The sequence below is a fragment of the Oryctolagus cuniculus genome, chromosome 6 (assembly GCF_051225735.1).
Source record: "Oryctolagus cuniculus isolate XC-2025 breed Fujian yellow rabbit chromosome 6, ASM5122573v1, whole genome shotgun sequence".
Taxonomy (NCBI): Eukaryota; Metazoa; Chordata; class Mammalia; order Lagomorpha; family Leporidae; genus Oryctolagus; species Oryctolagus cuniculus.
In genome coordinates this window covers 149,531,009-149,553,606 of record NC_142872.1, presented here as the reverse complement: position 1 = coordinate 149,553,606, position 22,598 = coordinate 149,531,009, and the positions used below count along the sequence as shown (strand labels likewise).

Genomic DNA, 22,598 nt, shown 5'->3' with positions numbered 1-22,598 from the left:
GCAAATTAGAGAAAAAAACAAAACCTAAAGAAGTTAATAGTACTGTGTCATAATAATATATCACTGTTTTTGTGCCATTGTATCATTTTCCTGGTTCAAGTAACTGTATTGCTATTATGTAAGACTTAACACTAAGGGAACCTAAGTGAAAACTACACAGAAACTCTGTCCTGTTTCAGCAAATTACCTAGAAACCAAAATTATTTCAAAATAAAAGTGAAAAAGTACATGAATAATCAAACAGCCAATTTAGTGGTTTCAATGGCCAATGTACAGGAAATTCAAAGAACATGCCGAGATATAATCAGCAAAGCCAGACTGTTTCTCTCAGACCCAGTTTCTTCAAATTACAAGTAAAAAAGTTAATGAGACTTTTAAAAGACATGTCAGGGGGCTGGTGCTGTGGTGTAGCAGGTAAAGCCGCTGCCTGCAGTGCTGGTATCCCATATAGGCACTAGTTCAAGTCCTGGATGCTTCACTTCCAACCCAGCTCTCTGCTATGGCCTGGGAAAGCAGTGGAGGATAACCCAAGCACCTGGGCCCCTGCACCGGTGTGGGAGACCTAGAAGAAGCTCCTGGCTCTGGATTGGCGCAGTTCCATTTGTTATGGCCATCTAGGGACCAAACCAGTGGATGGAAGACCTCTCTCTCTCTGCCTCTGTAACTTTGCCTTTCAAATAAATAAATTGTAAAAAAAAAAAAAAAAAAAAAAAAAAAAGACGTATCAGAGCAGGCATCATGGCATAACAGTTTAAGCTACTACCTGGGATGCCAGCATCCTGTACTGGAGTGCCAGTGTGAGTCCTGGCCTCCACACTTCCAATCCAATTTGCTGCTAATGTGCCTAGAAAGACAGCAGATGGTGACCCAATTGCTTGGATTCCTACCACCCGTGTGGGAGACCCAGATGACATTCCTGGCTCCTAGCTTTGGCCTGGCCCAGCCTCAGATATTGCAGGCACTCAAGGAGTGAACTAGCAGATGAAAGATCACTCTCGATCTACATATCTCTCCCTGCTACCTCTCTCAGAGTGAACCAGCAAATGGAAGATCACTCTGATCTTATTTCTCTCTCTCTCCCTCCCTCCCTTCATCACCCTGTCTTTCAAATAAATCTTGCAAAAAAGAGACATATCAAGCAAGAATAATATGGGAGCCTCAATTGGACCCTGATTTGAATAAACAAAGTAGAAAAAAAAAGGTTAAGGGACTGGCGCCACGGCCTAGCAGGTAAAGCCACGATCTATGGAGCCAGCATCTTTTATGGATGCTGGTTCATGTTCTGGCTGCTCCGCTTCTGATCCAGCTCCCTGCTAATGGCCTGAGAAAAGCAGTAGGGGATGGTCCAAGTGCTTGAGCACCTGCACCCATGTGGGAGATCCAAAGAGGCTCCTGGCTTCGGAATGGCCTAGCTCTGGCCATTGCAACTTATTTGGAGGAATGAACCAGTGGGTAGAATACCTCTTTATCTCTCTCTCTCCATAACTCTGCTTTTCAAGTAAATAAATAATGTTTAAAAAAACTAGAACTTCATGAGATAACTAAGTTTGAACACTGTCTAGATATATATGCATGATGACTTTAAAGAACTGTTATTATAGGACCAGAACTGTGGCGTAGCGGGTAAAACTGCCGCCTGCAGTGCCAACATCCCATATGGGTGCTGGTTCGAGTCCCAGCTGCTCCACTTCCTATCCAGCTCTCTGCTATAGCCTGGGAAAGCAGTAGAAGATGGCCCAAGTCCTTGGGTCCCTGCACCCTCGTGGAAGACCCAGAAGAAATTCTTGGCTCCTGGCTTCAGATCAGCATAGCTCTGGCCGTTGTGGTCAACTGGGGATTGAACCAGCAGATGCAAGACCTCTCTCTCTCTCTGCCTCTCCTCTCTCTGTGTAACTCTTTCAAGTAAAATAAATAAATCTTTTAAAAAAATGTTATTACAATAGATGTAACAATGGTATTCCAGCCACGTATTTTTAAAAAAGGAATCCTTACATTTTAGGGATATATACTAAAAGGACATATTTTGGATTTGCTTCAAAGTAATACAGGAGGGAGAAAGTAGATGGGCACAAATGGATCAATGAGCTCTGAACTGCTAAGTGCTGACAGTCTGATGCATTCTTTTATTCTCATATATAATTTAAACCTTCCATGTCCAAAATAAAAACTTTTAGACATATGTACAGATTTCTGCTTCTGCCTATCCAAGAACTGTTACAGCAACTGCACGTCTACCATATACTTAGAGAAAACCAGGCAACCTATATGGAACAACTGTTCCCAGACAGTGGACAATGGGCAGCACAGGCCTGCCATCTCTAAGGAACAGACACAAAAGAGGGCAGCCCTGGGACTCCCTCGCTGGCACTGCCTGAGGGGTTGAGGACCACAGCAGCGACAGGGCACAAAGGGCCAAGCAGTTTCCCAAGGCGAGAAGACAGAAATGGAAGTTCTGGAAGGCCCAGGATTTGAGGGGTGGTGTATCACAGAGGAGACAGCTACACAGAAAAGAGTTCCAGCGATCTGCTGAGGGATTCCCCCTACCCAGCCGCAGCCAAGTCTTCATCCAAGCACTGATCTCTTACATGGGGTGAAACTTCATGAAGCCAGGGGAAGCAGCACCAGAAATCAGTAGGCCTGATAACTCCCAAAGCTGCCAAAGGACTAATTCACATCCTCATGGTAAATCTGTTTCCCTGCCAGGAAAAACCCAAGTGGCTTTCTTCAAAACACATTAAATGTTGAATCAAAACAGTGATCCTCCTGCAGACACATGGCCACTGAATTCACTAAATGTACAGTATTATAAATGATATACAACAAACACAGGAAACCTACCAAATGCTAAGCTGCTACTGTTAACACATGTATCCAACATGCATTAAAGTTTGTTTTCTTGAGGCCAGCACTGGCACTTGAGGCCAGCACATTAAAGCCACTGCCCACAACACCAATATCCCATATGGACACCAGTTCAAGACCTGGCTGCTCCACTTCCGATGCAGCTCCCTGCTAATGTGCCTGGGAAGGCAGCAGAGGATGGCCCAAGTTCCTGGGCTCCTGCACCCACATGAAGGGGTGCAGAACAGCCCAGCCCAGCCCATTGCAGCCATCTGGGGAGTGAAACAGCAGATGGAGGATCTCTCTCTCTTCCTTTCTCTCTGTAATCCTGCATTTAAATAAATAATCTTTTTTTTTTTAAGTTTACTTTCTTGAATCATTTTTTTTTCTAAATCTTAATTTTTTTTTATAAAGCACTACTGATTAGCTAAAAGCAATTCACACTTATCCTAATCCCTAATGTATTCCTTTGATAAATATATGGTTTCAGGCAATTAATTTACCACATGAGAGAATGTTACAATCTAGTTAAATTATCCAGATGTTTACTCCACACTTCAGAGTGGAATCCTTCTGGTTCAATCTCAAGTTCAGGAGACTCCTGACAAAAAACTACGTCATGAGGCATGTATGAAATTCTCCCTCTTTGCGGCGCCGGCACACTGGGTTCTAGTCCTGGTCGGGGCGCCAGATTCTGTCCCAGTTGCCCCTCTTCCAGGCCAGCTCTCTGCTATGGCCAGGGAGTACAGTGGAGGATGGCCCAAGTACTTGGGCCCTGCACCCCATGGGAGACCAGGATAAGTACCTGGCTCCTGCCATCGGATCAGTGTGGTACGCCGGCCGCAGCGCGCCGGCGGCAGCGGCCATTGGAGGGTGAACCAGCGGCAAAGGAAGACCTTTCTCTGTCTCTCTCTCTCACTGTCCATTCTGCCTGTCAAAAAAAAAAAAAAAAAAAAAAAAAGAAAAGAAAAAAAAAAGAAATTCTCCCTCCAGCACTGTGTACTTCAGGCAAGGCACTTATTTAACCTTCATTCTCTTCATTTTATTCATTTATCATGGAAGAAAATAAAACTTGGGTTGTGGTAAAGATGAAATTAAACTAGTATGTAAAGGAGTTGGCAAAAGTCTGGCACAAAATAGCATCGAATGAGGAGCAGTTAACAAAACCTAAGGAATGGGGGCCGGTGCTATTGGTGTAGCGGGTAAAGCCGCCACCTATAGTGCTGCCAGCATCCCATATGGGTGCCAATTCGAGTCCTGCCTGCTCCTCTTCCAGTCCAGCTCTCTGCTATGGACTGGAAAAGCAGTAGAAAATGGCCCAAGTCCTTGGGCCCCTGCACCTGCGTGGGAGACCCAGAAGAAGCTCCTGGTTCCTGGCCTTGGCCTGGCCCAGTCCCGGCTGTTGCAGCCATTTGGAGAGTGAACACAGTGGATGAAAGATCTCTATCTATCTATCTCTATCTCCCCTTCTCTCTCTGTATTTCCGCCTTTCAAATAAATAAGTAAAACTTTAGAGGCCGGCGCTGTGGCACAGCAGGTTAACGCCCTGGCCTGAAGCACCAGCATCCCATATGAGTGCCAGTCTGAGACCCAGCTGTTCCACTTCCAATCCAGCTCTCAGCTATGGCCTGAGAAAACAGAAGATGGCCCAAGTCCTTGGGCCCCTGCAACCACGTGGAAGACCCAGAAGAAGCTCCTGGTTCCTGGCTTCAGATCGCGCAGCTCCAGCCATTGTGGCCAATTAGGGAGTGAACCATCGGATAGAAGAGCTCGCTCGCTCTCTCTCTCTCTCTGTGTGTCTCTGTCTCTGCCTCTCCTTGCTCTGTGTAACTCTTTCAAATAAATAAATAATAATAATAATAATAATAAATAAAAATAATAAATAAGTAATAAAAAATAAGTAAAACTTTAAAAAATCAATAACTAAGAAATGGCCCAAATAGAATCAGTGCTGGCAAGATAGTGTTTGTTTATTCTGTGCCTACTGTGTGCAAGGCTCTGTCTGGGGTAGCTACATCCAAAAGATACAGGGTAGGTAGGTACTGAAGGTAGGTGCTGAGGCCTAGAGCTGGCCCTGCACAGTGGGTGGACCTACGAGGCCCTCTCCTGACCCAGAAGCTTTCCCAATTCCAAAGCAACCAAAGTGAGCTGGTGAACTGGGAAGCAATTTCAATATACAATTTTTTAATTATGAGAGGTTTTTACAGTGAGCCTCAAGACATCAGGGCTTGAACCCTCGGTCAGCGTTCTTGCCCTTCAAACACCACAATTTTATTTTCTTCCTCACTGAACTATTAATATAGCTATGTGCCACATAACAATGCTTGAGCCAATGACAGATCACACATACAAAGGGGTCTTATGCCATTCTATCACCCAGTGACATCACAGCCACCTTAGCTGGTACAAAAACACTGTGATGTTTGCACAAGACAAAATCACCTAGCAACACATTACTCAGAATGTGTCCGCACCACTCACTGAGTGACACCTCACTGATTTCTCTGGTGCACTGAATAGCTCATAAAACACTTTCACAGACTGTATGGTCCACGTGTTGGGATGATCTCACCAACAGAGGGAAATGCTGTGAGTTACTTACAATCATAAAAGGTTACAAACTCAGACAAATGCCAAACAGCATTAATAGTGTGAAGAACCTTTTATCTCCTTAAATCTCAGAAAATGATCATTTGGATTGCTGCCTAAAAGCACACAAATGCAATGAGTGGTACAATAAAACTTGCTAGCTCTCACCTCCCTCTAATTCAGATTTCATTACCCAATCAGTGAAATGACATTTCATATGCTATAAGGGAATTTTTTTCACCATCACATGAAACCCTACCCGAGCAAGGTGCTACTAGCCCCAGTGCTAAACCTCCCAATGCCCAGGACCATGTAACAGCCCAGCAGTGTGCCAGTGGCGTGGTTCTGTGTGCCTCTCCCATGAGTTCCTATGCTTTCCAGTCCTGTTCTGTGTGGCTCCATTAATGAATTCAACACACAGAACAAGTGCTCTCTCTCACCTTCTCACCACTCAGGGAGTTTTAGCCAAAGAATGATCTCATTTTTGTCCTTGTTAAGAGAAAATGCTGAGCTGTGCAGTGCTCGATCAGAAACCTTTCCGGGAAGGCCTGCCTGGCTCACCTCCAGTCTCAATGCAGGGATAAGGCGGGGGCGGCTCCCTCCAGTTCCCACTGGAGTCTTTCATGTGCGATCGGTCGGAAGCAAAGTTCTTCAGATATGAATCTGCACGGATCACTCTAAATTTCCTGCACGTAAATCAGCACACACTGACATGAGCAAGGCATCACACTGGAAATTGTACCTCCATTTTCAGATGCACTCGGTTCCTATGATGAGTGCAAACCACTCACATGTGTTTGTACTGCTGGCAAAACACAAATACATGTGCAGCTTTACTGTACATAGGGAAGCCAGCTGAAATCCACAGCTACAAAGGCACAGAATGGATGCCTGTTTTTAGGCAGAAAAGGCTGCCTCCTCTGACTCAGCTGTGTACTGGGGTAAACTGCATGATTTTCTGGTGCTGCCAGCATGAGGCGTTCATTCCGCCTGAGCAAACAAGAGCAGGAGAGAACTCCCCAGCATGCCTGAAAGAAAATGTCTGAGATCATCACACAACTTTAAAGACTCCCAACCTTTTATGCGATGGGTAACCTTTAAAACTTTTAAAACATCTGGAATCTCTAGTGTAGCATGCACGTCATTCAAAATATCAAAATATCAACTCAGTGATGATGCCAAGACAAGTGATCTTTATAAAAAAAAATAAAATAATAACCTTAGCATGATCCCAGTGTCTTACTTCAGAAAGTATGTACGTAAATCCAAGCCGAATCTCCTCACCTCCTGAACTGTGGGTGAATGTCATCATCAGACTTAAAGGCATCTTCTACGTAAGTGTCAAAGGGACAGGGAAAGGGCAGGACAGTATCAAGGTCATAGATGAAGCTCTGTCCTCCACTTGACACATGGAGCAAAACAACGTGGTAATCCTAGGAAGAAAAGCACATCTGGGTGGTGAATGCCAAGGCCCCTTAATGCACATTAAAAAAAAAAAAGGTTACAAGTACAACACTAATACAACCCTCCTTAAAACAGCAAAATACAATAAAGCAAACACAAAACCCTAAAAACAGACTAAAAGTCCAGTGTCTGGGAAGGTGGTCAAATAAACGATGGAAATGGTTACAGACATTAACTGTATACCCTTTTGACCCGGCAACTTCACCTCTAGGAAACTATTCCACCGAAAAATGGCCATGAGCGCGTGAAGTGTAAACATGAAGAAACTCTCCGCGGCACTGTTTATAATTTTGAAAAGTCCAGGAGCCTATCAAGCAGCGAACGCTGAGTAAACTGTGTCACAGCCGTATAATCAAATACCACGCAGATGATAAAAGACATCAGTACATTTATGTGGAAAATGCAAAAATGTCAGGGCCAGCGTTGTGGCATAGTGGATTACACTGCCGGCTGCAACGCCAACATTCCATATGGACGGTGGTTCAAGTCTTGGCTGCTCTACTTCCCATCCAGCTCTCTGCTAGTGTACCTGGAAAAGCAGAAGATGGTTCAAGTACTTGAGTCCCTGCGCCCACACAGAAGACCTAGAAGAAGCTCCTGGCTAGCCCTGGCTATTGGGCCCATTTGGGGAGTGAACCATTGGGGCCATTTGGGGATAGAAGACTTTCTCTCACTCCCTCTATCCCTTCCTCCCTCCCTCCCTGCAACTACACCTTTCAAGGAAATAATTAAATCTTTTTTTTTTTAATGCAAAAATGTCCATGTCATTGGGACCAGTGTTGTGGCACAGTGAGTAAAGCAACCACCTGTGGCGCCAGTATCCCATATGGATGCCAGTTCAAGTCCTAGCTGCTTTGCTTCCCATCCAACTCCCTGCATATGGCCTGGGAAAGCAGTGAAGGATGGCCCAAGTCCTTGGGCCCCTGCACCCATGTGGGAGACCTGGAAGAAGCTCCTGGCTCCTGGCCTTGGCCTGGCCAGCCCCAGACATTGTGGTCATTTGGGGAGTCAACCAGTGGATGGAAGACTTCTCTGTCTCTCCCTCTCCCTCTCTCTCTCTAACTCTGCTTTTCAAATAAATAAAAAATAAATCTTAAAAAAAAATTCCATGTATATAGCTGGACAGACGAAGCAAAGTGCAGAATATCAACACATTTTTTTTTTTTAAGATTTATGTGTTTGTTTGAAAGATACAGTTACAGAGAGGCAGAGGTAGAGAAGGAGAGAAGCCTTCCATCCGCTGGCTCACTCCTCAAATGGTCACAATGGCTGGAGCTGGGCCAATTCAAAGCCAGGAGCCAGGAGCTTACTCCAGGTCTCCTACAAGGGTGCAGGTGCCTAAGGACTTAAGCCATCTTCTACTGCTTTCCAAGGCCATAGCAGAGAGCTGGATCAGAAGTAGAGTAGCATGGGACTCGAACTAGTGCCCATATGGGACACTGGCACTGCAGGTAGCAGCTTTACCTGCTACTCCACAGCACTGGCCCCCTGCTTTATTTTTTGTAAGCCATGTGCATATAAGGACACACATTTGATTCAGAAGTACATATGCATGCATGAGTACAGAGGAAGTGTGTAAGGATCTCCTCTGAACAATTAACAAAGGGGACTTCTTGTCTATTTATTATTTGAGAAACAAAGACAGAGAGAACTCTCATCTATTTGTTTACTTTCCAAATGCCCATAACAACCACCGAGGCTGGGCCAAGCCAAAGCTGGAAGCTGGGAACTCAACTCAGGTCTCCCACAAGGGTGGCAGGAACCCAACTGCTTAAGCCACCCACAGTCTGCATTAGCAGGAAGTCAGAGTCAGAACCAGAGCCAGGTATCAAACCCAAGGACTCCCATGTGGGATGCAGGCATCTTACCTGACAGCTTAACCACTACCCCAAAAACCTCAAAGGGGACGACTTGAGAAGCTAGCCTGGAGAGGAAATCAGGATGTAACTTTTCAGTTCTGTGCTATTTTCCTAATTAAAAGGGGAAAAATTGAACAACAGCCGAGCTGCAATCTGTAGGCATTAGGGTAAGGTTAAGGACAGCCTCTCCTGCTCAGCCCCACAGCATGGACACACTCTCTCTCTCTCACCAGCGCAGCCGAGGGCTGAAGGGGACCTCCAGTTATCAAGGGACATGAGGGCAGTCTGCTGCTTTGGTTCCTGAGGGGTAAAATGCTCTCACAGGCAGCAGTATGATAAAACACACGCTCTACCGACCGTCTTCCGCTTCCACAGCACATAGCTCAGAGTTTACAAAGCCCGTTACTGCATCTCGGCCCATTCGACCCCTGGGAAGTGGAAAAGGCAACGAGACTGGAACTGCTGAGTCATAAGAGCGAGGGCTTTGCTTGTCTCCAACTCTGTCTTGGGAAGGCAGAAACAGACACTCTCTGTGCTCCTGCTCAGTGACTCACAGCTGCTCCCCTAACAGTCCTCCATTCCCTTCCATGGGCCTTGCTCATGGTACTCCATCCCCTGCAGCAACCTGCCCGGCCTCCCTCTGCCACACAGGCTCCAGCTCAAAAGCTTTCTCCCCCAGGAATCCACTTGGGAACTTCTACCCCTGCCAGAAGTCATCTCTGCCTTAGCTCACTTCAGACTCTCATTATAACTTATTTTTAAGTACTTGCTCCTTATTAATAATAGGAAACTGTGCTGCTGAAACATAGACACAAAGATAAAAATTACAAGTTCTTACCTGCAAGGCGTTCCTGGAGAAGTGAGTGGGAATCCCAAGTGTATAGTACAGAGTGAATAAGAGACAGAACAGGGAACCTTGTAGGCAAGGGCAGGCAAGTACCTGGTTCAAATCTCAACCCCTCCACTTCCCAGGCTCACAAGTGGAGATAGAAGGAGAGTCTGCGTCACAATGTAACTGGAGAATAACTCTGTAAACAGCTGGCCTTTTTAAAAGCCAACCAAAGGGCCGGCACAGCGGCTCACCAGGCTAATCCTCCGCCTTGCGGCGCCGGCACACTGGGTTCTGGTCCCAGTCGGGGCACCGGATTCTGTCCTGGTTGCCCCTCTTCCAGGCCGGCTCTCTGCTGTGGCCCGGGAGTGCAGTGGAGGATGGCCCAAGTCCTTGGGCCCTGCACCCCATGGGAGACCAGGATAAGTACCTGGCTCCTGGCTTCAGATCAGCGCGGTGCGCCAGCCGCAGCGCGTGGGATGCGGCAGCCATTGGAGGGTGAACCAACGGCAAAAGGAAGACCTTTCTCTCTGTCTCTCTCTCTCTCACTGTCCACTCTGCCTGTCAAAAAAATAAATAAATAAATAAATAATTTAAAAAAGCCAACCAAGGGGGGAGCGGCACTGTGGCACAGCAGGTTAAAACCCTGGCTTGTAGCAAAGGCATCCCATATAGGTGCCAGTTTGGGTCCTGGCTGCTCCACTTTTGATCCAGCTCTCTGCTATGGCCTGGGAAAGCAGTAGATAGCCCAAGTCCTTGGGCCCCTGGACCCATGTGGGAGTCCCAGAAGAAGCTCCTGGCTTCAGATCGGCTCAGCTCCAGCCCTTGCAGCCAATTGGGGAGTGAACCAGCGGATGGAAGACCGACCTCTCTCTCTTTCTGGATCTATCTCTCTCTGTAACTCTGTCTTTAAAATAAATAAAATAAATCTTTAAAAAAAAAAAAAAGCCAACCAAGAAACAGAGGCAGGGGGGCCCAACTGCCAAGGGGAATTTCCCTGATGGCCAACGGACGCCATCACTAAAGGGGAGAGCTTCCTATAAAGATGGTGCAACTTGTGAACAGGCCCCAACAATGACTACCCGCAGCCTCCCCATCGGTTCAGGCTCACACTCCCAGATTCAGGTGGTCGATGAAATTAGAAGGAAATCAGACCCCAACTAAGAATCCTCTTCCCAGCACAGGTGTGAAATCAGGGAATGCTGAGCCCAGCAGAAGCCGCACTTCCTGAAGTGGCATGGGAATGCAAACCCCAACAGCCAGGGAAAGACCCTGTCAGGCCAGGGCAAGGGGTGCTGGCCTAGAGGGGACCTGCTTCTTGGGGTTTGGTCGTCTCTAAGCACTTGGCAAGGCCTAACCATTTCCTACAACAGGATGGCAGTGTGTCAGGGACAAATCTGCCACAGGGTGGGGAGAATTCTTGCTACAGGATTCCCGACCTGAGCTTCCACGAGACCTTGTGTAGGGGGCACATGACCAGGATCCTTTCCCTGCAAGTGTCCTTAGGCAGGGAGAAGACCACACTGGAAACAGCAGAGCCGACCAGCGATGGCGATGACTTCAGAGCAGACATACAGTCTGCAACGGGGGTGACACAGGGGTGGGGATGATCACAGCTAATACTTCTCAAGGACCTGTACCAGCTATGGTCCCACATCCAAGCAGAAAGCGTCCTAGACATTACCTCCCTGAAGCCTCACAACCTCGCTGACCAGAGAGGACACTGCAGAGACAGGGTAAGCACCATCGCCAGGTCACAGGGATTTCTGCCTCACTCACCAGACTCCAGAGCCCACGCTCCTAACCCCAGCCCTGCTGGGTGTGGACTTCAGCATCAGAGAAGATCACGTGCAAGGAAAGGAAACACGAAAACAAACTCGCTGAGGCCAAGGGTTTAGCCTGTTTCGTGCCAACATCTATTCTCAAAAGGTCCATTTATTGGTAGGTAAATTAGCCCTTCTCCACGGTCCCTGTCATTTCTGCTTTGCTAAAGTGCACAGACCACACAGGGATTACAAGCAAGAATGCATCAGAGGCTCTCTGGATTAACCTGCTTACCCAGATCACAGGTCCGTTCCCGGGTCTTGCCTGTTGTTTCCAAATAGGTATCTACAAAATATTATAAATTTGATAAGCCACACCTTCAGTTAAATCACTGCCAAAGTATGTAAAGCAATACATAAATGAGAAATAAATGATTTCTAGACAACCAACAATCAAGGAGAAAGAATGAATGAATAAAAAGAAACGCAAAGGCAGGCACATAGCCCAGTGGTTAGGATGCTGGTTAGGATGCCTGAGTCCCACATCAGCATGTCTGGGTTCTACACCCAGCACCAGCCCCTGGCACCAGCATCTTGTTAATGCAGAACACGGAAGGCAGCAGTGTGGGAGACCCACACTGAGCTCCTGGCTCCCAGCTTCAGCTTGTTCTGCTCATCTGGGGAGTCAATCAACAGACGGGAGCTCTCTGTCTCTCAGAGAAATAACCTTTAAAAATAAAATTTTAAAAAGAAATGCAGGGGCTGGCATTGTGGTGCAGTAGGTTAAGTTCCTGCTTAGGAAGCCCATATCCATGTGGGAGTACCTGGTTCAAGTCCTGGCTACACCACACTTCCAATCCAGCTCCCTACTAAATGTGCCTTGGAGGCAATGGATGATGGCCAAGTACTTGGATTCCTACCATACACATGAAAGACCCAGATGGAATACCTGGCTCTTGGCTTACGCCTGGCCTACCCCCTGGTTGTTGTGGGCACTTGAAGAGTATAACAGATGGAAGATCTCTGTCACTCTTCCTTTCAAATAAATAAATCTTTAAAAAACAAAAAGAAGGGCTGGCACTGCGGCGTAGCAGGTAACCTGTATACAGCATCCCATACGGATGCCAGTTCGAGACCTGGCTGCTCTTCTTCCCATCCAGCTCTCTGCTGTGGCCTGGGAAAGCAGAAGATGGCCCAAGTGCTTGGGCCCCTGCACCCATGTGGGAGACTCAAAAGAAGCTCCTGGCTACAGATTGGTCCAGCTCCACCCATTGCAGCCATTTAGGGAGTGAACAAGCAGATGGAAGACCTTTCTCTCTCCCTCTCTTTTTAACTCCTCAAATAAATAAATCTTTCTTAAAAAAAAAAAAAAAAAAAAAAAAAAGCAAATCCTACTGAGCGTCCTTTCCTAGTGAAAGTTCACAACTGCAGATCTGTACTCTCTGGGGAGTGGAAAGGCCTGGCAACTTCAGGTCTGGCTTCCCACGTATTAACCAAGGGAGCTCCCTGAGCCTTCTACTTCCTCCTCTATAAAATGAAACAAGTTATCCAGAACTGCCTATTCCTCATGGCTCTCACTAGGGTAAAATGAAATGATGCTTTCTAAAGTGTTTACAAAATACACAGGCTTGCTTTTGCTATCTAAACTCCAGAGACAAATCTTTACTTCAGACCTGAGAGTACGTGGCTCAATCACGGCAGTTAAAAAGCTTTAAGTTAGGGAACCCACAGCCAGGGGCTGGAGGAGACGCAGTTCTAAGCGTGAGATTTTGAAGCTATGCTCTTTTATGCAGAGGAGAATACAGAATTTTTACACAGAGAAATCAAACTTTCATATAGAGAAGTCAAACTGTTGCTCTCTTTATTTAAAATTATATTTTAGAGTCAATTTACATGACATTTGTATAGCTACACCATATGACTTTTTATTGGATTTGGCCTGACCTATTTTTCATTCCTTTTCTTTCAAATTTTCTGATTTCTCATATATTACATATACTTCCTTTAAGCAGAATATAGCCTGATTTTTTATTATTTCTGGATAACAAAATGTATCTTTAGTAGAATGTTTGCTACTTTGCTTAGCATGATTTGACTACACTTATATTTGCAGATATTATCTTGCTGCTTCCTTTGTCCAGCAAGCAATATGTATGTTTTCCTCTTCTTACGATTCTTTTTGAGTTCATTGTATTTTCCCCCAATTTCATTTCTAATAATTTGGAAATTAAAAAAAAATATTTCAATTTTTTGAATGATTATCACAGACATTATTAGAATGTCTACTTGGCTCATCAAGGTTTTCAGTTGGACAATAACTTTTCTTTGCTCTCAACTTTCTGGGTGGGGCATCTAGAATTTTAATCCCTGATTTTGGTAGATTCTGGGATTTGTAGTTGACTCTTGCACTCTAGAAGACTGTGAAAACCAGAACTAACATTCTGTTGGTTCAGCAATATCTTTAGAGCAGAAGCAGCTTTCGTTCAACATTTACCTCTGTATGTGCATATTATGATAACAGTTTAATAATTACTATATTGCTAGATTTTATATGCTTTGTATAAGATTCTTTCTCCATATTTTATTCAACGGCTTGTAACTTTAAGGAGGATGGCCATTCTGGACAACTTTCCTGCCGTGATACTGAAAATGGAATTCCCACATCAGTGTTTTACCTGCTCTGCCTTTTCATTGTCTAATGTTAATGGTCATGGTTACTCTGGCAATGGGTCTCTGAAATCTCTTTAAATTACAAAGCTGCTTTAGTATTGGGTAATATGTGGAAGTTTATTATGTACTATATCTTCTTATTTGTGATCACATATCCCCAAATGCGGGCTTCACATTCTTTAGAGTCTATATTTAGCATTCTCTCAGTAACACGGTAATTAATGCTTTTTATGGGTTCAGAAGACAGAGTTAAAAAGCATCATGTTTACCAAAAAAAAAAAAAAAATTCTTTGTTAGTAACTAAGAAAGAACTAAGAAAGGGGCCTTTCTTAACCTGTGTAAATACACAATCACATATTTCCTTACATAAAAGGGACTAAACTCTTCTAACTCAACTGTGCCCTATAAGGAAAAAGATCTCATTCAAAAACAAACTTTAAAATGTCACTGTCTTTTATAAAGCACATTTCAGAACAGTACTAAACTCATGCTATATTTAGCTTCTGGTGTGTTTCCTTTCTGCAATCATTCACCAACTTACCATCTTTCTCTCATTAGATATGAAGACAGCGTAACACTCTTCCAAAGGGTACTGGTCATGGTTCTTGATGTGTTCACAGAGCTTCCAAATATTTTCTTCACTGAAACAAAATAATTGTTTGATCAATATAATTAAAAGAGAGCACTCTGTATGCTTTTCAGATTTGAACAAAAGACTGATGATGACATCAAAAAATTAGAAGAGCCCTTACACATCATCTCATCCAACAACTGCCTGACATTTCAATCTCCTCTAAAACATTCCTAAGGGCTGGTGCTGTGGCAAAGTAGGCTAAGCCTCCACCTGCAGCACCAGAATCCCATATGGACACAGGTTTAAGTCTTGGCTGCTCCTCTTCCAATCCAGCTCTCTGCTGTGGCCTGAGAAGGCAGTAGAAGATGGCCCAAGTCCTTGGGCCCCCAAAACGCATGGAAGACCTGGAAGAAGTTCCTGTTCCTGGCTTTGGATTGGCCCAACTCCGGCTGTTGCAGCCATCTGGGAGTGTACCAGAAGACAGAAGACCTTTCTCTCTGCCTATAACTCTACCTCTCAAGTAAATAAATAAAATCTAAAAAATAAATAAATAAATAAATCACGTTGTCCTTTTAAAAATGAAGTGTATTTTGAGGTCTAATTAGAAATATGTTTGGAAAATTAAAAAAAAATTTCCTAACAAGTTGTTATCTACACTGTGTGTGGACACTTTTTCCAGAGCTCACTGCCTCCCACAACAGTGTCTGCATATTTTAAAATGGATAAAATGCTTTAATATCCTATAAGCTTTAGATCTGAATACTTGAAACACAGCTGTTGGCCGGCGCCGCAGCTCACTAGGCTAATCCTCCACCTTGCGGTGCCGGCACACCGGGTTCTAGTCCCGGTTGGGGCACCGGATTCTGTCCCGGTTGCCCCTCTTCCAGGCCAGCTCTCTGCTGTGGCCAGGGAGTGCAGTGGAGGATGGCCCAAGTCCTTGGGCCCTGCACCTCATGGGAGACCAGGATAAGTACCTGGCTCCTGCCATCGGATCGGCGCGGTGCGCTGGTTGCAGCGCGCTGGCCGCGGCGGCCATTGGAGGGTGAACCAACGGCAAAGGAAGACCTTTCTCTCTGTCTCTCTCTCTCACTGTCATCACCTGCCTGTCAAAAAAAAAAAAAAAAAAACAAAACCACACAGCTGGAAATCCAATTCAGCCACTTACAAGGTAAGAGGCTGTGAACATCTCAACTCCTCTGAGAATCTACCTAACTGTAAAGTGGACATAATCACATCATATTGTAAACATGCAATGAATGTGAGTTACCCCTGGTTCTTTGCTCCCTTTAGGAAAGGGGCAGGAGGGCTCCTAGCTGGAAAGGCTCGGGAGACGTTATGTGGTTTGTCCAGGGATTCTGGAGAAAGCCCCTGTGCGTGGGATTCCCCAATCCCCTAAAGTAAGGAGGAGGCCTTAACTTTTAGAAAGCTTTCTCTCCTTCCGAGCCAGCTCCCTGCCAGTGTTTCTGGGAAAGAAGTATAGGATGGCCCAATTGTTTCTGCCCCTGCACCCACGTGGGAGACACAGAGGGGACCTTAGGCTCCTGGCTTCGGCCTGGCCCAGCCCAGGCCATTATGGCCATTTGGGGAGTGAACCAGTGGATGGAAGATCTCTCTCTCTCTCTGTCGCTCCCCCTCTTCATGGAGGAACGACACAGGACCCTGCGCTGTTCTTTCGTCTGCTCGGCCCTCCCCGGGTTTGCTGCTGGTTCTTCCCGGGTTGGCTACTATCCCTTCCACCTCCGTGGAAGGGCAGTTCCCCCTGGCCACATTCCCCACTTCCGCAGGGGAGCGGCACACCGCCGGCCGGTTCTCTCAGGGGCTGCACGGGTTCCCTTAGATGTTCCCCATAGATGTTCCTGGTGCGTGCCGTCTCTCTCCTCCTTTATAGTCCTCTCCCGCCAATCCTAACTCGGCTGCCCACACGCCGAGTACGCTGCTCTCCAATCAGGAGCAAGTCCTACAGTTTATTAGTTGAACTGGAGGCAGCTGTGCGGAAGCTGTTTACTTCTCTCCCAGCGCCATATTGTGGGAGAGCAGATGCATAGAATAAGTCTTAATTCGAGTAACTTAGTCTAGTCCGGATTGCTCCCCACAGATCCCCCTTTCTTTTTATTTTTGGCGTTGATACGCGCCTGTCTTCGGTGTCCCGCGGCACACACTCTGCTCTACTTGCTAGAGTTGCCACAGGCTCTTACAAGTCCTATCAGGCAAACCGAATCCGGGTCCTCTCTTCGCCATGTTATGAGGAGGTTTTTAGGCGCTGATGCGTGCCTGTGTTCGGTGCCCCGCAGCGCATGCTCTGCTCTGCCTGCAGGGGCTTACAAGCTCTATCAGGCAAACCGAATCCAAGCCTTCTCATTGCCTTTTTGTGGGGAGGCCTTACTGATGTTAATTCGTGCCTGTCTTCGGTGACCTGCGGCGCATAAGCTGCTAACCGCCGCAGGTGCTCATCGTGCTCATCGCCTCACTTAATCAGGCAGACCGAATCCAAACTTTCTCGTTGCCATGTTGAGGGGAGGCCTTTCTATTTCTCTATTTCTCTATCTCCGGGCATTCCTATTTCTCCCATTTTACTTCTATCTTCCAGCATTCCTATTTCTCTTTTACTTCTAAACTTCTGTTTCTCTTATCCCCGCAGCTTCCCGGTCTCATTCTTATCCCCGCGGCTTCCCGGCTGCGCCCGCCCTGAGGCTGCTTCTCGGCAGCTTTCCGGCGCCTCGCCCTGCTGGCAGCTTCACGGCTCCGCGCGGCTTCGCGGCTCTGTGCGGCTCGGCTTTGCGCGCACACTCCGTGGTCTCCGCGCTAGCCCCGCGTTCCCTATGTACTTGAGCCCCGCACGCTCTGTCTGCGCGCGGCGGCTTCCGCGAGTAACACAGCGTAGCTTACGTGTCCGCCACTAGCATTCAATCTAAGTTCCCCGGGCTAGCCTGGCGAATTCAACCCAGCGTACGTCTCCGCCCCACGGTTTGGCTTCCCGTCCTTTGCTCCCCGGGCTAATCAGACGGATCCCAACCTGGCTCACGTTTCAGCTTCTGGTTTCAACTTTTCACCCCCTATTCCCGGGCTAACTTGAGAACCCCAAAGTGGCTTCCGTTTCCGCCTCGGCCTGCCCCCCGCGGCTTCAATTTCCCTAACATTTTTCTCTACCCGGTATGTTTCCCCAAGCTTTCCTCCAACGATATTCCTCCCTCATTTCTCCTGGCCTCTCCCCAGAGTCCGTATCCGAGTCTGTTTGTTCTAGCTTTCACTTTCGCTTTCGACCTTAGAGATTTCTCCCAGCTTCCCCCCGTAGTCCGTATCTGAGTCTATGCCTAGGCTTTCAATAGCTTCTTCCGGCACCCTTTTCGTCCGGCTTTTCCCTAGGCTGTTTGCTAGTCTCTCTCTCCGGTATTTTCCACTTCTTCCCGTTTCTTCCCTCTTAAGTTTGCTATCCGACCTAGGTTTCCTATCCGAGCTAGGTTTCCTATCCGAGTCAGGTTTCCTATCCGAGTCACGGCACCATTATGTCGCTCCCCCTCTTCATGGAGGAACGACACAGGACCCTGCGCTGTTCTTTCGTCTGCTCGGCCCTCCCCGGGTTTGCTGCTGGTTCTTCCCGGGTTGGCTACTATCCCTTCCACCTCCGTGGAAGGGCAGTTCCCCCTGGCCACATTCCCCACTTCCGCAGGGGAGCGGCACACCGCCGGCCGGTTCTCTCGGGGGCTGCACGGGTTCCCTTAGATGTTCCCCATAGATGTTCCTGGTGCGTGCCGTCTCTCTCCTCCTTTATAGTCCTCTCCCGCCAATCCTAACTCGGCTGCCCACACGCCGAGTACGCTGCTCTCCAATCAGGAGCAAGTCCTACAGTTTATTAGTTGAACTGGAGGCAGCTGTGCGGAAGCTGTTTACTTCTCTCCCAGCGCCATATTGTGGGAGAGCAGATGCATAGAATAAGTCTTAATTCGAGTAACTTAGTCTAGTCCGGATTGCTCCCCACACTCTCCCCTTCTATCTGACTTTCAAATGAAAAAATAAAATCTTAAAAAAAAAAACAAAAAAAAAAAAAAAAAAAAACACCTTTTTCTTATTCTGAACTGAAATCCATCTTCCCATTCCTCTGGCCCACATGAATCTCTCTTCCATACTCTTCCATATGACAGATATTTAGCTATTTGAAGCAGAGGTCAGAATCTGCTCAGGTATGTGACAGCTAATGCATCAAACCAAGAGGTAACTGAGCCACACTTCTGGGCAGTCATTGCTGGCAATAGTCACAGCTCAACCTCTAGATCCCTATCTTTTTCTATTTTTTTTCCCTAAAGATTTATTTACTTATTTAAAAGGCAGAGTTAGAGAGAAAGAAAGAGACAAAGAGAGAGAGAGACAGACAGACAGACAGAGAGAGAGAGAGATCAATCTTCCGCCTGGCAGTTCACTGTCCAAATGGCTCCAAATGGCTGGGGCTGAGCCAGGCCACGGCCAGAAGCCCAGAACTCCTGGGATTTCCCATGTGGGTACAGGGTCCCAAGCATTCAGGCCATCTTCTGCTGCTTTCCCAGAAGCATTAGTAGGGAACAGGGCTGGAAGTGGAGCAGCTGGGGCTCAAATCGGTGCTCGTATGGGATGCTGGCGTCACAGATGGTGGCTTAACCCACTGGGCCATAAGACCAGCCCCATCCATCTTTTTCTAATGAGCCACACAGAACCTCTGCTCAAAATGAGCTATATCAACACTCCACTCACAGCATGACTGAGTCTGTGAAAGCCCAGTTTCCAGTTGTCTATACCACACTATGTGAAAAAGAAGGGCACAGACTGAGGACTGTCACCATTTTAGGGAAATACACCTTCCAATTCGCAAGTCTTGGCTTCAACTACCTGTCTCAATGCTCCATACGACTAGGCTTCAAATATCAAATGCAGACATTGTATTTTTCCCCATGGTTTTGCTTTTTTCTAAAATACCTAAGAGACCTTAAAGAAAAGGTGGTGGCAGTGCTAACAGGAGATTGCTGACTGCTTCAACATGGCATGCAGCTGGGGCAACAAGCACTGCTTTACGGTGACATACAGGGGTGAGCACTGGTACAGTGGTTAAGAGTCCAGGAGGGATGTCCACTGCCTAGGTCCCAGTCCTGCCTAGGTCCCAGTCCTGACTCCACTCCCAACTCTAGCTTCCAGCTAACGTGCACTCTGGGAAGAAGAGGACGGCAGCTCAAGCACTTGAGTCCCTAACACCCACTTGGGAGAACCTGGACTGAGTTTTCAGTTCCTGGCTTCAGCCTGGCCCGGCTCTAGTTGTTGCAGACATTTAGGGAGTGAACCAGGAGGTAAGAGGCTTCTCTCTCTTTCTCTGCCTTTCAAATAAAGAAAATAAATTTTTTAAAAATTTAAGATGTGGGGCCGATGCTGTGGTGCAGCGGGTTAGGCCACCGCCTGCGATACCGGCAGATGCTGTTTCTAGTCTCAGCTACTCCACTTCCAATTCAGCTCCCTGCTAGTGTGCCTGGAAAAGCAGTAGAACATGGCCAAAGAGTTTGGGCCCCTGCACCACCCACAAGGGAGACCTGGATGAAGCTCCTGGCTCCTGCTTTCGGTCTGGCCCAGCCCTGGACATTGCGGCCGTTTGCAGAGTGAACCAGCAGATGGAAGACCTCTCTCTGTGTAAGTCTTTTGAATAAATAAATAGGGGCTGGCGTTGTGTCTCACTTGGTTAATCTTCTGCCTGCGGCACCAGCATCCCATATAGATGCGGGGTTCTAGTCCCAGTTGCTCCTCTTCCAGTCCAGCTCTCTGCTGTGGCCTGGGAGGGCAGTGGAGGATGGCCCAGGTGCTAGGGCCCCTGCACCAGCGTGGGAGACCAGGAAGAAGCACCTGACTCCTGGCTTCGGATTGGCACAGCGCTGGCCGTAGCAGCCATTTGGGGAGTGAACCAACAGAAGGAAGACCTTTCTCTCTGTCTCTCTCACTGTCTATAACTCTACTGTCAAATAAATTTAAAAACATAAAAAATATTTTTAGTGAAAAGATATTTCTCTCTGTGCATGCTTTTTACCATTTTCAGAGTAATTTTAAAGACTAATGCAGGTTCAATAACATTGTATGCTTGTTTTAGATCTTTTCAACCTGTGGATCAAAATCAAGTACCCTGAAAGTGAACAATGTTTATTTTGAGTATCTCTGTGCCTTTCAAACAAAGAAAACAAATTTTTAAATATGTGCCGGTGCCGTGGCTCAATTGGCTAATCCTCCGCCTTGCGGCACCGGCACACCTGGTTCTAGTCCCAGTCGGGGCACCGGATTCTGTCCCGGTTGCCCCTCTTCCAGGCCAGCTCTCTGCTATGGCCCAGGAGTGCAGTGGAGGATGGCCCAGGTCCTTGGGCCCTGCACCTGCATGGGAGACCAGGAGAAGCACCTGGCGATGTGCCAGCCGCGGTGGCCACTGGAGGGTGAACCAACGGCAAAGGAAGACCTTTCTCTCTGTCTCTCTCTCTCTCACTGTCCACTCTGCCTGTCAAAAAAAAAAAAAAGAAATTAAGCTATGATACACTGTGCTAAGTGCTTGGATGATAGTAAATTAGACCTTGCAGACTAAGAGTGAAGTCACAGATCCATAAATAGCAGGCATCACAGAAGGCCATAAAAGATGCATACAGAAAGCACAGATGAGGGAGTCACATGTTTTGAGAGTCACAGGAAGAAGGAAGAGGTACAGGTCAGCGGTTTCTCCTTGTCCATCCCCTAACCCCCACCTCATCCTAAGGATGCGCTTAGGGTCAATGTGAGGAGTTCCATATATCTGTAAGCACTACAGCGCTACTAGGAGGCTGAACACACACTGCCTTTTATTTTTCAAACACGTATGAATGCTACCCAGAGAGAAAAAAATGTATGAGTTCTTGAATTTTCAGTCCGAATTGTCTTTTGTTTTTTCTTTTTTTCAAAAGCAGAGAGAGAGAGAGAGAGAGAGAGAGAAGGGGAGAGACAATCTTCCATCCACTGGTTTACTCCCCAGATGGCCAGAGCAGCCAGGACTAAGCCAGGCCAGAGCCAGGGGTTTCTTCTAGGTCTCCCACATGGTGGCAGTGGCCCAAGCACTTGGGCCATCTTTCACTGCTTATCAAGCCACTAGCAAGGAGCTAGATCAGAAGTAGAGCAGATGGGACATGAACAGGTGCCCATACAGAATGCCAGCATTGCAGGTAATGGCTTAACCTGATGCAAAGCAGCAGTCCTAATCGTTTTTCTTTTCTAAGATTTATTTATCTGAAAGGCAGTTACAGAGAGAGGAAGAGAGAGAGACATCTTCCACCCACTGGTTCACTCCTCAAATGGCCGCAATGTCTAGTGCTGCACCAAATGGAAGTCAGGAGCCAAGACCTGAGTGGGAGGACCCAAGGATTCAGGCCACCTTCCATTGCTTTCCCAGGCACATTAGCAGGGAGCTGGATCAGAAGTGGAGTAGGGGCTAGAGCTGTGGTGTAGCAGGTAAAGCCGCCTCCTGCAGTGCCAGCATCCCACATGGGAGCTGGTTCGAGTCCTGGCTGCTCAACTTCCAATCCAGTTCTCTGCTATGGCCTGGGAAAGCAGTAGAAGATGGCCCAAGTCCTTGGGCCCCTGCACCCCCCGGAGAGACCCAGAAGAAGTTCCTGGCTCCTGGCTTTAGGTCAGCCCAGCTCCGACCGTTGCGGCAATCTGGGGAATGCTCTCTGTAACTCTGCCTTTAAAAAAATAAATATTTTTTTAAAAGATTTATTTTTTATTTAGTTGAATAAAAATAATCCACTAACCACAATGTCCCTCCCTTTTTCTCCCTGCCCCTGGGGAATGAACCAGCAGATGGAAGATCTCTGTCTCTGTCTCTTCTTCTCTCTCTGTAGCAGACTTTCAAATAAAAGGACAGGTGATAATGTCCCCCAACTGTCAGTCAATCATTTCTGTGGCAGAAAAGCTGACAGAATAGCACAATGAATGAGACTATAGAGGTTACAGGCTGAGGACAGAAAAGCAAGTGGGGAGGAGGCGGGAAC

General features: G+C 47.0%; 1 protein-coding gene across 2 annotated transcripts in view; it reads right to left on the bottom strand.

The window, feature by feature from the left end:
• Positions 1 to 22,598, bottom strand: part of NTAQ1 (N-terminal glutamine amidase 1) — a 28,125-nt gene that overhangs the window by 1,209 nt on the left and 4,318 nt on the right. The window contains exons 2-5 of one of the 2 annotated variants that reach the window (XM_008255878.5): positions 14,557 to 14,656; positions 11,641 to 11,691; positions 6,715 to 6,863; positions 5,992 to 6,116 (exon numbers count right to left, since the gene is read on the bottom strand). In XM_008255878.5, coding sequence (XP_008254100.3) covers positions 5,992 to 6,116; positions 6,715 to 6,863; positions 11,641 to 11,691; positions 14,557 to 14,656 — 425 coding nt within the window. The remainder of the gene's footprint in view (positions 1 to 5,991; positions 6,117 to 6,714; positions 6,864 to 11,640; positions 11,692 to 14,556; positions 14,657 to 22,598) is intronic. The other variant, XM_089336469.1, reaches the window with a different exon arrangement.